This window comes from Psammomys obesus, unplaced genomic scaffold, assembly GCF_907164565.1.
Source record: "Psammomys obesus unplaced genomic scaffold, mPsaObe1.curated_primary_1811, whole genome shotgun sequence".
NCBI lineage: Eukaryota > Metazoa > Chordata > Mammalia > Rodentia > Muridae > Psammomys > Psammomys obesus.
This window is the reverse complement of record NW_026585644.1, coordinates 61,470,761-61,488,063: the sequence shown is the minus strand read 5'-3', so window position 1 is coordinate 61,488,063 and position 17,303 is coordinate 61,470,761. Positions and strand designations below refer to the sequence as shown.

The window sequence follows — 17,303 nt, the reverse complement described above, 5'->3', positions numbered from 1 at the left end:
TAAAATGTTTGGGTTTTTGTTGTTTTGTTTGGGTTTTTTTGTTTTGTTTTGTTTTGTTTTTTAATGTATGAGAAGAAAATGGCAGAGAAACAGCTTAGACAAAAACACCCCTTAAGTGAACCACTCAAAAACCAGAATTCCTTCCCTAGAAAGCTAAATGAAGTCATCTGGCCTACATGAAGGCATTGGCATACATGTGGCGTACATACGTATATGCAGACATATATATATATATCTTATTTATTTATTTATTTATTTATTTATTTATTTTTGAAGGGAAGAGGGTCAGAGAAAATAAAGGCAAGGACTAGTGAAAAGCCAAGCATCCTGACTGTGCCCTGGCAAGCGTGCTAGCTCAGGATCCACAAGTGCTTCTGCAGCTGGACTCCTCAACTCAGATCTCTCAGGAAACCCAACAATCGTGCCAGGTGGGCAGTCCGCAGGGCAGTGGCTCTTGAAATAGATTTTTGTAATCCCACATAACAATCACTGCATTGTTAAAAACACATTTCCCTTCTCGGGCCTTCTGGAGAGGAACAGCTGGAAATGAGGCCCTCAAACCTGCACTTTTAAAAGCCACATCTGGGATACATGTACAAAGTCATCAGCGCCCCACAGCGCTCCCCACCACAAGCCTCCCTGTGATCAGGCAGCAGTGAGTAGCCCTTTGCTGTCAGAGAATTGAAATATGTTCATTCCTTGGCAGCTGCATTACCTTTTCTTGGACAACACAGCAGAAACAAGAAGAGTTAACTTTTTGGATCTTAATCAGCTATGTCTCCTGTGGGCCAAAACCCTCCAGAACCACAGCAGAAAACCAGTATGGAATGTATGTACTAACCTCAGCATCTGAAAATTCTCTAATACGGCTACTGTTGCTTTGCCTCCCTAAAGGCAATGACACAATTAAAACTGACAGATTGAGGCATGAAATCATTTTTAAATGCTTACCTCAGCACACAAAGAATTTTCTCCAGGTGTTTCACATCTGAACATTTTTCAATATATTTGAAATCCAAATGTTCTATGGGAATTTTAAATGTCTTTGTTGTTCCAAAGCTCCACAATGATGGACAATCCTTAGCTGTCATGGCTGAAACACATTGTAAGAAGACAGATGTGAACCTAATACATATATAATAATTTAGATTAATTCAGATAGCAGAGATCACTGAAAGCTCTTAGAGAAAAAGGGGTGGTGTGATTTTTTTTTCCCCAAAGAGGAAGGCTCTCTGTTTTGAACTTTCTCTCAACATGAGCTGAGTCAACCTATTTGACTCCTGTGCTATCTCACACTTCACTTTAGACACAACTGGCACAGAATGACAAACAGGTTTTGGTGCATAAACTACAAGCGACAAAGGCTCCTGCAAGGAAATACTGTGTCCCAGTAGGTCAGCATGTAACATGTAAGTGTGGGGCTGGAGGGATGGTTCAGTGCCCAAGAGCTAATAGGACAAGTCCTGAAGGACTTTTACCTATGTTGTGCAAAAAGAATGTTATGAGTTTTTCAAAAGAGCTGGAGAGACTTTTGTGAGAGAGAACTAGTAGGATTAAAATACATCACCTTGAATGGAAATATCTCACAATCATTGGGATTTGGGTTGGAATAAAATATAGTGAACAAAATATGATAAAACCATCTCTTACCTGAGTAAATTTCATTCTGAACACTATTCTAATATCTCTGAGAATCTTTTATGAGAGCTATCCTGCTTCCTCCCTCTCCCCCATAGGATACATTTTCTTAAGATTACTGCATCTTAGCTGGGCATGGCATGACATAATGCCAGTGGTTGGGGGGTGGGCAAGAGTTCAAGATCATCCTCAGCTACATAACTAACATAGCCCGCTTAAACTCCATGAGACCCGACGCATCCTTCCCCCCTCCCAGCTGTTTTCAACTACCACAGGGTGGTTTTATTTGTTCTCTACAGACTTTTCCGTATTTCTTTTCAGTCTTTATCTCTAAAAGCTTGGTCTTGTCTGGATTTTATTTATTCGTCACCACCCTGCTCCACATCCACTTCCCGTATTTTCTAATCAGCGTGTAAGTAATACCTGCTATGCAAACTGCAGCGTTTCCTGGTAACCCTAGTAACGTGAAAACCTGGCTTTCTCCTACCGAGGCGGCGAGCGCCCTCTGCAGTCAGAAACGGGAAGCGGTACCCCTCAGCCGTGGCAACGGTGTCCAGGCACCAGCCTGCAAGCGTTGGCATCAGGAGTCGTTGCCTTGACTTGAGCTGTGGTTCCCGCGGCTGAAGCAGTTAGCCGTCCCAGGAAACTCGAGTGTGGCAACTACGTCCCAACTTCCACCACCGTGCGAACCACAGCGGGTGGAAAGTTCCAATCGCCTTCCCTGACCAAAAAGAACGTTTATCCGACAGGGTGGGTGTGCAGCCCCCGCTTCGCCCCCTCCCCGGGGGTGCTCACCTGGATCTCACCTTGCTGGGGATGCGGTGCCCCGACGTCAGGAGCAGGTGCTTAGCGCAGCTGGGCGGAGACTAAGCCTTCTGCTCGCGATTGGCTACCCCGGCCATCCACTTGCTGATTGGCCCCACAGGTCGCTGCCAACTTCGGCCCTCACCCTGACCAGAATTGAGCGCTTGCCCCTTCCCCTTCTTTGAGTTTCAGTTTTACAATGAGTTAAAACTCTGTTTATTAATTTTTAATCTTTATTTTCGAGACAGGGTTTCTCCGTGTAGCCCAGGCTATCGTGGAACTCACTTTATAGTTCAGGCTGGCCTCGAGCTCACAAGATACGGCGGCCCCTGTCTCCCTGAGTGCTGGGATTAAAGACCTGTGCCACCACAGCTGGCTTAAAATGCTGTTTCTAGTCTGCTGGTCTAGACTGCTGTACTCTAGCTAAGAGGTGTCTGTTCCTATGTAACTGTAATATTTAATTGTCAGCCTCTGCGTTTCACCCTAGGTTTATGTACCTACTGTCCTTTGGGAATAAATAAAAGATAATTTTGCCTTTTTCATGCAGCCCACATTTCCTGAGAGCTTGGTGAGGAGTAAGCCGCCACACTGAGTTCTGGAAATACAGATATGATTAAGACATAAGCACTTAAGGTGAATAAAACACAATAGATCATTTCGTGGAGAAATTTACTTCCAATTTAAATATATTTCAGACTCGTTAAAATAGATGGACAAGCAGCTGGTATGTGCCCACCCCACAACAGGAATCCAATAAAGTCTCCTTTTTGTGCCTAAGTACAGACAAGCCTGCTGTGGCCATTGCTGATATCCATTCTGGTGCTTAGGCTATTCCTTTCAGAGTGCTGGAGAACGCTAAACGCAAGCTTCAGGATAATCCTTAGACTACCTCACTAAATGTGGAGACAGCATGACATGCTCCAGGGGCTGTGAAGACTTCACACCTCACTCCAGGCAGCAAGGTGGACTCAAGCAACCACCTGAATGTCACACCACTGATTTCCAGCAGAGAAAAAACCAAAACCCTCTTAATCTGGGGAATGGCTGTCGTGGGCTTTCTTTTTACATTTAATGTTTTCTTTTGCCAAATTGAAAAAGATCAAAACAACCTGAAGACTGTGGACAAGCAAAAACTATCTGTCCTCATAAGAAAACAAAGTATTGCAGCCAAAAAAAACAAAGATAATGAAAAGAAAAGCTTAGTAAGGGTTACATAGGTAGCTCACAACGGGTACCAAAGTCCATTCTAATTACTGAGCTCTTAAAACAGTGAAAAGTATTTGAAGCTGTGTGTGATAGTATAGTCCTGTACTCACAGGTATGCAGAATGAGGGAGGAGGATTGCAGCTGGCAAATTGAAAGGTCAAGACCAGGCTACCTGCCTAGCCAATTTAGCATGACACAAAGTAAAACGAAACGTGAGTAGTGCACTGTGGTAGAACTCTGCTCTAAGTATCACTCTTGGCCTCAAACTAGCCATGTAGCCAAAGACGACCTTGAACCTCTTCTAAATCCTCCTGCCTCCACCCCCCAAGTACTGGGACTACAGACAGGCTCCTCCACACCCAGCTCCCAGAATTTTGTGGTCTGAGTGTTTGTACCTATGTATGTGAGGAAACACCTGTTTTCATACCCTTAGCTGTCTTTTATGTGTGGGTCTGTATGGAGTGTATGCAGACCCAGAAGACGGCCTGGAACTGGAGTTACAGGCTTGTTGGGTGCTAGAACAGAACCAGAGGCCTCTGCCAAGTACAAGTGCTTTCAACTGCTGAACTATCTATTTACTTCTGATTAGTCTATTAGGTTTGACTTTTTACAGTTTAACAGACAGCAAGTACCCTGGTTGAAAGTTAAGAGTTGTTGACAGGCTGGAGAGATGGCTCAGTGGTTAAGAGCACTGCCTGCTCTGCCAGAGGACCTGGGTTCAATTCCCAGTATCCACATGGCAGCTCATAACTGTCTGTAACTCCAATTCCAGGGGATCTGACACCCTTAAACGGATACACATGCAGGCAAAACACCAAAGCACATTAAAAAAAAAAAAAAAAAAAAAGAGTTGTTGACAAAGTACAGTGGTTTTCAAAGAATTTATTTCTTCAGACCTTTAGAAAAAGGTTATAGAAAACTACATTTAGAATTTTTTTTAAAGATTTATTGTCTATACAATGTTCTGTCTGCATGTACACCTGCACGCCAGAAGAGGGCACAAGATCTCACTATAGATGGCTGTGAGCCACCATGTGGTTGCTGGGAATTGAACTCACCTCTGGAAGAGCAGCCAGTGCTCTTAATCTCTGAGCCACCTCTCCAGCCCCTACATTTAGAATTTTTTATGTTCTGCTTTAGTTATTTTCTCTGTGGGTATGCACATATGCACATGCTCCAGTCTTGCTCTGCATGTGGAGGTCAGAGGACCACACAGGTTTTTAACTTGGCTTGGTGGTTAGATGGCCAGAAACTTGACTTTTTAACAAGACATTAAATAAAAGTAGTTTGGGGCTGAAGAAATGGCTCAGAGGTTAAGAGCACTGACTGCCCTTCCTAGAGGTCCTGAGTTCAATTCTCACTAACCACATAGTGACTCACAGCCATCTATAATGAGATCTGGTGCCCGCTTCTGGTCTGTAGGCACACATACAGGCAGAGTACTGTATAAATAATAAGTCTTTTTTTTAAAAAGTGGTTTGGGAAAACAATTTTATTTGTCATTGAGATCACAAGAACAAAAAAAAAAAATAGTATGTTGAACCAAAATTTCCTTTATACAAAGTATTAAAATACAATAGCATTTCTAAAATGAAATAAGTATACAGTCGATTCATTAAGCTAAGTCAAAAACTATACAATAAAGAAAAACATCAATGGGGCAAATGAAGACACTCCTAAATTCCCATTTCATCGAGCATCAAAAACCACCACTGTTGAATTAAGTTAAGGATTTTAAACAGTACTTAAAATTGTGTAAGACTAAGACTTCCAAGTCACCCCTCTGCACTAAGCTTGCTAATTAATAGAATGAACTTCACTATGACCATCAGAGACTATCTAAAAATAAATAAAGTACATTACTTCCATTTTCACTAATTCACTTTTCTTAATACAAAAGATAATATAAATTTAAAGATAATAAAAAATTGAGACAATTGATAACTTTGAAGAGTTTGTGTAAGGTACTATGAAACAACTTACTTTCAATATTTGGACTAATTTGTAGGCCTCACTATTTTCTATTAGGTTATTAATTCTTTTTCCACACTTTAGATTTCCATAAACTAACAATCAAGAATGACTATGTCTAAAAAAAAGATTTCCTGAAAAAAATGCATAAACCAAATCAAGCAGTTTTTAGATTACTTAGCGCCCATGATTACTGGCACATGAAAATGTTAAACACGTGTACTTTAAACGTGAAAAAATCTGCTGGGCCTTAGTGGCCTTTAATCCTTATACTTGGGAGGCAGAGGCCAGCATGGTCTACTGAGTTCCAGGACAACAAGGACTAAACAGAGAAACACTGTCTTGGAAAACCTAAATGAATGGATTTATTGAGTTTTTAAAAATATTTTTATATATTTAGGTTTATTATATGCATGAGTGCTTTTGCTTCCATGTATAGATGTGTACCATTTGGGTCCCTTGTACAGGTGAAGGTCTGGAGTGTGCCTATCAGACCCCTGTAACTAGAATTACAGATGGCTGGGCAATCATGTTGGTACTAGAAACAGAACCTAGATTCTTTGAAGAGCAACCAATGCTCCTACCTGCTAATCCATCTCTGTAGCCTCTATTTGGTTTCTTGGGAGTTTTTGTTTGGTTGGTTTTCTTTTTAAGACAGGGTTTCTCTGTGTAACCTTGGCTGTCATGGATTCAATTTCTAGACCAGGCTGCCCTAGAACTCGCAGAAATCTGCCTGCCTCTGCCTCCTGAATACTGTGATCAAGGGCATGTAGTACCACTGTATGGCTCCTATTTGTTTTTCTGAGACTAGGTCTCACTAAGTAGCTCTAGCTGATCTGGAGCAGGAAGTACAGAACAGCTTGAATTCACAAAGATCTGCCTGCCTCTGTCCCATGTTTGGGGAAAAATAAATCCTACTAAAATAATTAATCAGGGTATACCTCCTCTGGAGCCTTCTATTCTCAGTTCTCACTCTTCCTTAATAAGTCCATGTTCACTTTGTTTAAAAAATAAATAATCTGCAGCCAGTGGTAACCCACACCTTTAATCCCAGTACTTTGGAGGCAGAGGCAGGCAGACAGAACTCTGTGAGTTAGTGAGATACCCTGTCTTGAAAAAACAATAAATAAATAAATGAATAGATAAATAACCCAAAAGTTATTAACATTTTTATCAGAACAGAGTCCTTACCAACCCAAGTATTAGCTATTTCCTCTTCACATTTAGAAAGTATAGTCGAAAGGATACATCTTTTAGTCCTTTTCTTGTACATTATTCTGTATCCACATTCTCTGCATCTGATTGGATCCCTGGATTTTATTTCATTTTCGGTGTGACACTCTAGGAAAAAAAAGCACATTTATTCAATGCCTGAACAGTCACAAATTTCAAAAGGAGAAAGCCAAAACACCAAATCATCCAAAAGCACGTTTGTTACTAAATAAACCAAGGAGAAAGAAGAGTTGTAGGCAGCATAGCGTTTCCAGATAAAAAGGCGAAATCTTAATAAGGGAGCGGGATTTGTTAAAGTAATGGTCACTAAAGTACTCCACTTATAACTTTATAAGATCCATACTCATGTAAGTAAAGGTTTTGTATTTTTTTTTTTTTAAGTAAAACGTTCTTTCTTTAAATGTTAATATTACCTCCACAAATATATATCATTGGCTGCTGCTTTGGGGGTTGAATGTCTTTCTGGGTGTCCATTGTTAGTGCCTGAAATCAGAATCAAAGATTGAATAACAGGGCTTTCGCACAAAACCAGGCCCCATTTTTCCTCAAAAGCTATACAAGCTTCTAGATTCCCACGCTGAAGAGAAAAACTCAGTAGAATGCCTGCCCAGCATGCAGAGGCCCAAAGATCAATCTCCAGTTTTACAGAAGGGGAAATTAACTATATTTTTCCCCCCAACTGTGGGCTCGGTCTGAAGGATAAGACACATTCTCAACAATAATAAATACATTACGAATGCTTACTACACTCTTCCCGATCCTAACAGGAACGCTCTTTACACACGAAGAAACGAGAGCTACGGTCAGGTTTGTGTGCCCAAAGTAACTCCGCTACAAAAAGCAAAGGATATCTGATCTGAGCAAAGAACAAGCAACTCCATCGAAGCCTCTCTCAACACTAACTCCACCAGGGATCTTTATTTAGGTATTTGGTTCTTTGAGATGGAGTCTTCACTTTGCAGTTTAGTTGGCAGACCTCTGCGCCTGCTACCCCAGCGCTCAAATGGCAGGCATGTGCCACCTCTCCCGGCCGCCCAGGGTTTTTTTTTAAAGACAAGTGTCTCTCGGTTTTGCCCCAAATTTTGTTCCAAAATCATCCGCCGCCGATCCCTTACCTCCGCAGCTCAAAGACACCCTTCTCGGTACACGCAAAAAACTCAGATCCTCAGAAGCAGACGCACTACCGGCGCTGCCTCGCTAACTTCCGGCGCCAACTTGTGACGTAACCGCCCTTGCCTTGAACGACGGAAGAACGGTCGCGGGGAAACGGAAAAGCGCCGTGTTATGTTGAAGACAGGTTGAAGTGTTTCCCTCTTATCTAATTGTCAAGGGATATCTGTTTTTATTTGCCTCTCTAGAGAAGCAAAATATTTCCATAGCTCGACCTTCGAAGGTTTGTTCTTCTGTAAGGGCAGATAGGGCAGGAACCCAAGTGACAGGTGCTGCCAGAAACTAGCCCGGGCACACGCGAACGGGCGGCCTACAGTACTTTTCACGAGTAACACTTCCACGTTGCGGTTTTGTTTTGTTTTCCAATTTCCAGTACTCTCCTAGTCTCATCCCTCTTTTCCACTCTATTTTGGGGAGTAGAAAGATAGGGAAAGGTTAAGTCTGTGGCTTGATAGTTTATCTAGCCCAGGCTGGGCCTGCCCTTAATCCCGCGCAGTTCTCTACCTTTGCTTCCTCGGTGCTGAGATTAATGGCGCAAAGCGCAACGCCTGCCAACTTCCCTTTTTATAGGAAAGGCTTTCATAAGGGCAACTCCATCACTTACTCCCACCAGTCGGAGTACCTTTTCTCCTGTGTTTGTCCACACACAGTTCTGTAGATAATAGAGGTGTGTGTACTCAAAGATGAAAATTTTAATTCAGTAAAACATCTTTCGGGTTCAGAACATTTACATTCAATTCTTTCATATCAGTCGTTTATATTGAAAATAGGATGGAGAAAGTAAAGCTATTCAAGTAAAACACTCCGTAACTATTAAAGAGATGGGTTCTCTCCCAGTGTACATCCTGGCAATTTAGTAAACTACTTTCCATTCTCCATTAAGTGGATAGCTTTGAGCTTTGCCTTTCATTTCTAGTTAAAAGCTGTAATATTCACAGACCAACTTGAGAAATTTCCAGTCTTCCTAGATGCCAATTAAAAATATTTTTAGGCCAGGCGTGATGGCGCATGCCTATAATCCCAGCACTTGAGGAGGCAGAGGCAGGTGGATCTCTTTGAGTTCAAGGCCAGCCTGGTCTACAAAGTTGAGTTCGGGACAGCCAAATCTATGCAAAGGAATCTTATATCTATCTATCTATCTATCTATCTATCTATCTATCTATCTATATATATATATATATATATATATTTAGGATTGGTGGCTCAACTCATGCTTGCTTAGCATGCAAGGGCTCGAAGTGGTAAGTTTTTTGGTTTCTCGAGACAGGGTTTCTCTGTGTAGCCTTAGTTGTCCTGGAACTCTATTGACCATTCTGCCCTCGAATTCACAGAGATCTGACTGCCCCTGCCTCCCAAATGCTGAGATCAAAGGTGTGCACCACCATGGCCCGGCTTACAGTGATATTTTTTTTTTTAAAGGAAATCAGGAAAATAGTACTTTTCAGCTTCATCTACATACAGATTAGCAACATTTTTTTAATTTTTTATTAATTAAACTTTATTCATTTTGTATCCCCCCATAAGCCCCTCCCTCCTCCCCTCCCGATCCCACCCTCCCTCCCCTTTCTGCATGCATGCCACTCCCCAAGTCCACTGATAGGGGAGGTTCTTCTCTCCTTTCTAGGAACATGTTTTGACCTTCAACCATGTTACAAAGTAACCCCTAGCTCCTCAACAAAAAGGAAGGGATAATCAAATGTGTACCCTGGGCATCTATACAATAAATACTAATTAAAACTATTGCTATCATAAAAAGGATTTCTTACTTTCAAGACTTCTTGGATTTTAAGATTTTGGTATTTTGAGTTATATGTATGTGTGCCAGTAGAGACCAGAAAAAGTAGTTGGATGTCCCAGACTAGAATTACAGACTGCCCTACCTAGGTGTTGGGAACTAAACTTAGTCCTCTGCAAAACAGCAAGCACTCTTAAATGCTGAGCTGCTTCTCTAGCTCTTGTAATTTTTTTTCTTAGCATCTTGTTATGTAGCCTAGGCTAGCCTGGAATTTACAAATCTTCCTGCCTCCCAGTGCTGAGATAACAAATATGTACCATTAAAGATGAGTTTTTACTGGATTCTGAATCTGTCCAAGTACCAAATTTCCTGTCACAAAACATGAAGTTTAGACTAGATCATCACATGTAGATCATAAGTGTGCCCTAGGAGTCTACTCATAAGTGTGCTCTAGGATGGTGGTGTAATGCCTGGTCACAGGAAAGACATCCAGTATTTCCATAAGAGTTCACATTGGTGCTAGTGCCCAACCTACCCCCCTTTTTCTATTAGCAGTAATTGTAGCATCACCATGGGACATACCCCATTATGATAACAAGAAGCTGACTCCTTGAGATTCATCACATGCCAGAAATCACTATGTTGCTCTCTCCTAGTGAAGGAGTTTGACATCCTGAGGCTTTTAACCCTTTATAAGATGGTTGTGATGATGAAACAAGTTGCCTTTCCCCCCCCCCCCTTTATTTCCCTGGATACTTTTATGCTTGATGATAACAATTTCTGCATAGTTTGAATATCAAGGTTCACTGGAAAAAAATTCATTATGTTTTGTTAAATGGACCCCCAAAGAAAATTAGCTCTTGTGGGAAACAGTAAGTTTTAGAATTTTATCAAAGGAGTTTCATGCAAGTAAAAGAAGCAAAGAAGCCAAGGACTGAGATAGATAAAGAGTATGAATGGCTGCAAAATGGACCAGTGGGTAGAAGTGCTTGCCTCAGAACTGGCCATGTAAGCCAAGAATCGCCATGTGCTTCCCATCCTTCTGGGGAATAAAGGAGCTACCGTGCTTTGTTCTGATATGCTCTTTTTTCTTCACTTGTAATAAAATATCTCCTGAAAAATGTGTTTTTAAATTTGAAAAATGACAATATAGTGGTTATGTGGATATTTTAGCCACAAGCAAAATGCACTTTTCTGTTGACATTGGGGTAGAAGTTAAAATAAGTAGATTACATTCTTTATATTTCAAAGGACAATGGGAATGCAATCTACCACCACCATGAATGACACAGTTTAGTTTCCCACATATGGGGAAATTGCTAGTGTCAGCACATCTGGAATGCAGTGGACAAGCCTCCCCCTGGGAAAACAATCTTCATGATTGTAGCACCTCCTCTGTCAGGTAAGTATATAATTATATTTGTTTGGGTGGGGTGCTCATTCATCCTAAACTGACCTCAAATCTATGAAGCTGATGACCTTGAGCTTCTGGTCCTTCTGCCTCCACCTCCCAGATGCTGACATTAGAACCGTGTTGCCACCATGCCTGGCTTAAGTGCTGGGGGTTAATCCCAGGACTTTATACATGCCAAGTAAATGCTCTACCAAGCCAGCTCCATCCCATGCTAGATAACATGGAAGTTTAGAAGAAGATACATGGGGAAAATGCTACAGAGGGAAGATTGTCATTGCTGAGCAAGGTAGGACGAAATGACTATAACAAGACTTATTTGAAGAGAGAGAGAGTACAATTTATTGTGTGTAGGAAGAGTGCTGTATGTGTCACTGTAGTTCATTGGTTCCTGTTGTTAAATATTAATGTTTAGTATCAATTTATCTTTTAGTTAAACAGTGGTTATTCCTAAACCAGCTGTATACACAAATCACCACACAGAAACTAGAATTTATTTAATTAACCTAGAGCACAATGCTGGAAAATAGTTACTCCATCCTAAACCTCCACGCCCGCATGGTTTCCTCCCATTCAGATTTCCCACATTATACTTTCCTTTAGTCATATCTTAGGTCCAGTTCATCTCCCCTCCTGGTTCCAAATCCTTTCCTGCCACTCTCTGCTCTCCTACTCCTCCCATTTGCTTCTTTCTCCTCTCCTCCAGACCAGGATGTCCCACCCTTTTCTCTCCATTGCTCAGCATTGGGCGAGTTGTTTTATTGACAATACAGAGTACAAATGGTGGCATGTTTACACAAACTTGAGACAGGGGATGCTTAGAATAAACATAACAATGTCTGGATTGAAACCAGATAGTGGGGTAGAGAAATCAGCATTTGAATGAACAGGGTAAACTGTACATTCCACAAAAACATTATACCAACAGGCTCCTTAAGTTGTACAGGTACTTCCTGAACATTATCTTCATCACCACTATTATTGCCATAATCATCACCACTATATGTACTCTCAATATATAGCTATGACTGGCCTCAAATTTACAAGTGATCTGCCTGTATCTGCCTCCGCCTCCCAAATGCTGGGATTAAAGATGTGCACCACAACTCCTAGTTAAATTATTTTTAAAGTGATAAATGGGCTTTTGATTGATTTCAGATAAAATATACTGAAGGAGGATCAGTACTCATTTCCATTAGAGCCACATCTCTACAGTCTTAGGAAAACAAGGCATTATGTGTAGCTGGCAATAAAATCCAGTCTTTTATGGCCCATGTCTTTCCTTTAGCTCTGACATTGTTGATGTTGTTGCTCATGTCTTTCAGCTGATTCCAGGGGACCCCACTTGGCCTTACTTTGGAGTTTGGGCATCCCTGTTTTCTCTCCATTTAACTGTTAGCCCTGTCGCTTGCTTGATGTGGCTGTAGGTGAGTGGTGTCTCATCTTATGCTGGCTGGGTATTAGCTTAACTTCCTCAGCAATTCTTTCATACTCCGCCTAAGACATTCCATCAGTGTCACTCAGACACCTGGCAGCGCCCAGAGGAAAGGAGTAGCAGGAAACAATAATGGCTTTAAAAGTGATTGATAGCTTTTCTAATGTGCCTATCAGCAACCTGTTCTTGCATATTTAGTTTGGAATTCCCTGTTGTCAGCCTTTTAATTGCTACTTACCCATCAAAATCCACCTTTCCTCTCTCTCGTCTAGTGCAGTTAGCTGGTTCTTTGTGCCATCACTGTTACTCCATTATTGTACGGTACTGTCCTGTACTGGTGCTACCAGTCAGATAGTGGAGTCTTCTTGCTCTACCCAGATAAAAACTGTAGGTGCCAAAGACTAGCTAGCTTGTCAAGAGCTGACCTTTGCAGCTTTTCCATCTCTGTAAACTTGAGCAGGCCAGGAAGAGCATCAAGTGGAACCATTAAGTATTAGTTTTCCTGCAGGCCTTGAGTAGACTTATCCTTTGCTCTATGGCTCTTTTTTTTTTTTTTTTTTCGGTTTTTCAAAACAGGGTTTCTCTGTGTAGCCTTGGCTGTCCTGAACTCACTTTGTAGACCAGGATAACCTTGAACTCACAGAGATCCACCTGCCCCTGCCCCTGCAAGTGCTGGGATTACAGGTGTGCCCCACAATGCCAACCTTGCTCTATGGCTCTTATGTAGCCAAGGGCTCCAGGATATCAACCAGCTCTACAAATATTATGGTTTGGGCTTACAACCAGGAAGTCTGGACTTTTTAGCTTGTGACAGATGGCCATTGTTACAATTCTCAGGATCCAGGGGTCTGAGACCCTTGCCCTAAAACCCTGACAGCTCTCTGGAACTCTTCAGGCACCAACGCCTGTGGTTTCTCTTCTCTGGCTTTGTACAGCTTTATAATATCCATCAAGCCTCTGCTATCACCTCTCTACCTCTCTACCCCTCTTGGTCCTGCCCCAGCTGTGATCAGAACTCTTCAGCTGACCCTTCTCCAGCTGCCAAGCAGCCAGACACCTGGCCTTGCTGCTCCACTGCCTTGGCCATCTCTGCTGCTTCTTACTTTATGTCACTTTTTTTCCTACCAGCACACTGCTCAGTGCATGAAAGGGATGGATAGGATGGCTCGTTAGGCAATAGTGCTCCTCACCAAGCCTGACAAACTGAGCTCAGTCCCTGGGACCACACAATCAAAAGAGAACAGGCTCTGTTGTATTTTACTATAACCATCATATGCACACACATGCACGCACACACAATCTAAAAAATTTAAAGTAAATAAAAATTAGAGCAGGCAAGAAGACTCTTACTGGGCTTAGGCCATTTCAAGAGCAGGAGAGACATCAAAGCAGAGTGTTTCCCAGGCAACTAAGCAAGTAAATCAAATAGCCTGCTCATATAGCCAGAAGAGGGATATGTACTGCAAACACGAAATTGCCCTTTTAGACCCGGGAAGTGCTACTTCTCTGGCTTAAATGGAAGTGGTTTTAGGGTCATTGAGAGTTCACTAAGGCTTAGGATAGCAAAAAGTGCAGAAAAACAAACAAACAAACAAACAAACAAACTAGAAATAGTACTGGATGAGGCTGCCCCTGCAGAAGCAGGAGCTACTAGCTAAAGTGGTTGTAGGTTTCTCAAAGAATCAGTGGAGTGTTCAGAACAGTTACTTGTTGGCATAAATGTGCTCTCTGACTGCCAGTCTTTTTACTCAAGACAATCAGGATAGCAAGGTTGAGTACTGCTATTTAGGGAGTCAAATTGCCCACACCCCAGCATCTTTATTTATAGGAAAATAAACACAAGGAACAGTAAGAGTTTACTACCAGCACAAACAGTGATTTTACAAATAGTGATTTTTTTTAAAAGTGTGTATCTTTGTGAGTATATGCCATGTGTGTGCAGGTACCTGCAGAAAAAGGTTATCAGATCCTCTGAAGCTGCAGTTATGAGCAGTTCTAAGCAGAGTGATATGGGCGCTGGGAACCAAACACAGGTCCCTTAGGAAAGTAGCAAATGAGTTTAACAGCTAGCCAGCAAATTTTTAACTGTGTTTTAATGGTTAACACCTGCCCAGTGCCCTAGGGAGACAGGGCACTCTCACCTGTTTTATAACAAGCCTCATTAACTGTGCCCTATTTGTCTTTGCATGAATATCTAGCATATAGTTTGAGCTTAATATTTGTTTGAGTTCGGATATACTAAACCTATTTTTCATTTTTGTTTTCTTTTCTTTCTTTCCTTCTTTCTTTTTTTTTTTTTTTTTCAAGTCAGGGTTTCTCTGTGTATGTAGCCTTGACTGTTCTGGACTCACTTTGTAGGCCAGGTTGGCTTCAAACCCACAGCGATCTGTCTGCCTCTGCCTTCCTGAGTGCTGGGATTACTAGCATGCATCACCACCAGGCTACAAAAACCTATTTTTTTAGTGCCTACAGGGCATCCAGGCAGAGTAACACCCTCAGAGAAGAGGATAGTCGTGGCTGTTACTGGCTTAAAAGTGGCAGCTGGGGTTCTGAATGAAAACTATGTGAACCTGGGGAGGATAAACTGAAAAGTGCCTAGGTGAGATGTTTGGTTGCAGTGGTCCAGGAAGAGAAGTCCTCAAAGAAGACCAGCCAGACAGGTAGCATGGTCTGTGTCTGACCTACATTATGCACTCAGGGAACACTGAATGAAAATCAAGACTTTAAATGTATTTGACATGGAAGGTTATTGGATTTTTCTGATCCATAAAAAGGAATAAAAATGAATGGTCAGATGGAAGGAGAAGAGGACCTGCCCTATTAGTGGACTTGGAGAGGGTTATGGGAGGAGAAGAGGAATGGAGGGTGGGGTTGGGAGGGAATGAGGGGAGGAGGCTATAGCTGGGATACAAAGTGAATAAACTGTAATTAATATAAAAATTAAAAATTAAAAAAGAATGTCTGAAGAAGACAGTAAACACTGTTTTTTTGAGAGAGGGGCTATGTAGCCCAGGCTGACCTGAAACTTGGTATATAGACAGGTCTGGACCACTTTATGGGAATCCTGCTGCCTCTGCCTCCTGACTGCAGAGACTATGGGCATGTGACTCACAGCATTTTTTTCCCATTCACTATACAGACATATGTATACACATACACACATATGTTCACTGTTGGAACAATACAAAAATATAAAAGATAATATATTTAACAATCGTTAGCCAGGTGCGGTGGCACATGCCTATAATCCTAGCACTTGGAAGGTAGAGTGAGGAGGATCATGAGTTCAAGTCCAGCCTGGATTACATGTGACACTATCTCAAATACACACACACACACACACACACACACACACACACACACAAAGTGTGTGAGAGAGAAAAAAGAATCTTGCTGGGTTTAGTGTTATCCTAGCACTTGGGAGATGAAAGCAGAAGGATCAGAGTTCCAGGACAGCTTTGGCCACATAATAAATTCAAGTTCAAGGCTAGCCAGAACTGCCTGAGACCACATCCTCTCGCTTACCGCCAAATCAAATAGTAAGGAAGTAAATTATACCTCTCATGTCTTATGCTGTGAATATTTACGCTTTTATCATCTAAAGACGTTGGTAGGCTGCATTGACACTGAACGTCGGGTGAAACATTTCCAGTGATGATGCCCAGCACAAATATTACGTGCGTCCCTCTGCGGGCCGCGCGGAGTGATTCTGGGAGGGGCAAAGCCCTAAGGTAGGGGTTGGGGGAGGCAGGACGGGCAGCTCCGACAGAAGGAGGGCAGGGCCAGGGGCGGACTCTGCGGCCACACCAGCCTGCCCCCGCCCCGCACTCCTGCACGCACGCTCTGGTCTGGTGACGACCGTTAGCCCCGCCCGCAGCAGACAACGAGGCGGCTTCCCCGGCCGTTCAAGTTTCCCGTTGGGGAGGTCCCGTACTTTCAAGACTGCCAGGAGAAAGGCCGGGGAGTGCGACTGCCTCCGAGTCACTTGACCTTCCCAGGATGACGCCTGTGTCCTTCCAGCCGTAGCCATCGGGGCACTGTTGGGGCCTCGGCTAATTGTTCAGGTAACCTCGGTATGAACTTTAAAGGCAAAGATGAAAGACCTTGTTATTTGGAAGCCTACCTTACTTTGACATGTCTTAAGAACTCAAGGTTTACTGCTGGTAAGATATTCCACCTTAATGAATGAAGGCATTTGGTGAACTAAGCAATTCTCTAATTTTTTGGGCGTTTGTAAGTCTCTGTAGATATGGGTTCTGAGCAATTCAGCAGGACCTTTTTTTTTTTTTTTTTTTTTTTTTTAAGTGACCATCAAAAGGTTTGTTTGATTTATCAGCCAACTGTTGGGTCAATTAAATAAGCCAGACGGTTGCGTGAATAGTTTTCAAAGTTTTGAAGCAGACATTTTGGGGTACAGGAAAGATGAAAACAATGGTAGCAGACAGCCTGTGGTTTTTAGGGGACTGGGCACATACCTGGGTTCGCACTTTTAGTTCCCAGCAGTTTGGGCTTCATTTCTCTGTGCTGGGGAGGCACCTAGTGGTGAAGTGGCAGAAGAGCTAAATTTTCGAAGGCCACTGCCACATGCAATACAATACAATTACAAAATGCAAAAAAAAAAAAAAAAAAAAAAAAAAAAAAAAAAAAAAAAACAAAAAAAAAAAAAAAAAAAAAAAAAAAAAAAAAAAAAAAAAAAAAAA

General features: G+C 42.1%; 3 protein-coding genes and 1 pseudogene across 4 annotated transcripts in view; 1 reads left to right on the top strand and 3 right to left on the bottom strand.

Moving 5' to 3' along the window:
• Window positions 1-1,091, bottom strand: part of Spag1 (sperm associated antigen 1) — a 65,938-nt gene extending 64,847 nt beyond the window's left edge. Inside the window, exon 1 of the mRNA XM_055622674.1 lies at window positions 952-1,091. Coding sequence (XP_055478649.1) covers window positions 952-1,091 — 140 coding nt within the window. The remainder of the gene's footprint in view (window positions 1-951) is intronic.
• Window positions 1,092-4,521: 3,430 nt separating this feature from the next.
• Window positions 4,522-8,054, bottom strand: Polr2k (RNA polymerase II, I and III subunit K). Of its 2 annotated transcripts, XM_055622522.1 has the most exons (5): window positions 7,968-8,054; window positions 7,597-7,683; window positions 7,266-7,335; window positions 6,868-6,960; window positions 4,522-5,360 (listed from the first exon to the last, which is right to left on the bottom strand). In XM_055622522.1, the coding sequence occupies exons 3-5, from the start codon at window positions 7,324-7,326 to the stop codon at window positions 5,338-5,340; spliced, it is 177 nt and encodes a 58-aa protein (XP_055478497.1). In that variant the 5' UTR covers window positions 7,327-7,335; window positions 7,597-7,683; window positions 7,968-8,054; the 3' UTR covers window positions 4,522-5,337. The 2 variants fall into 2 exon arrangements, with proteins under 2 accessions (XP_055478497.1, XP_055478488.1); XM_055622513.1 differs by lacking the exon at window positions 7,597-7,683.
• Window positions 8,055-11,012: 2,958 nt separating this feature from the next.
• LOC129691449 (U1 spliceosomal RNA) lies at window positions 11,013-11,167 on the bottom strand (annotated as a pseudogene).
• A 5,376-nt stretch (window positions 11,168-16,543) lies between these two features.
• Fbxo43 (F-box protein 43) overlaps window positions 16,544-17,303 on the top strand; it is a 21,042-nt gene continuing 20,282 nt past the window's right edge. The window contains 1 exon segment of the mRNA XM_055622722.1: window positions 16,544-16,766. Within this exon segment, the coding sequence (XP_055478697.1) occupies window positions 16,679-16,766 (88 nt within the window). The 5' untranslated portion in view covers window positions 16,544-16,678.

What these genes read in the sequence shown, in the direction of transcription:
- Polr2k (XM_055622522.1), bottom strand. Translation starts at nt 7,326, where the DNA reads ATGGACACCCAGAAAGACATTCAACCCCCAAAGCAGCAGCCAATGATA. An exon ending in AATGATATATATTTGTGGAG is followed by an intron (nt 6,961 to 7,265) that starts GTAATATTAACA and finishes TTTTTTTCCTAG; the next exon opens with AGTGTCACACCGAAAATGAA. An exon ending in CAAGAAAAGGACTAAAAGAT is followed by an intron (nt 5,361 to 6,867) that starts GTATCCTTTCGA and finishes TTAATTCAACAG; the next exon opens with TGGTGGTTTTTGATGCTCGA.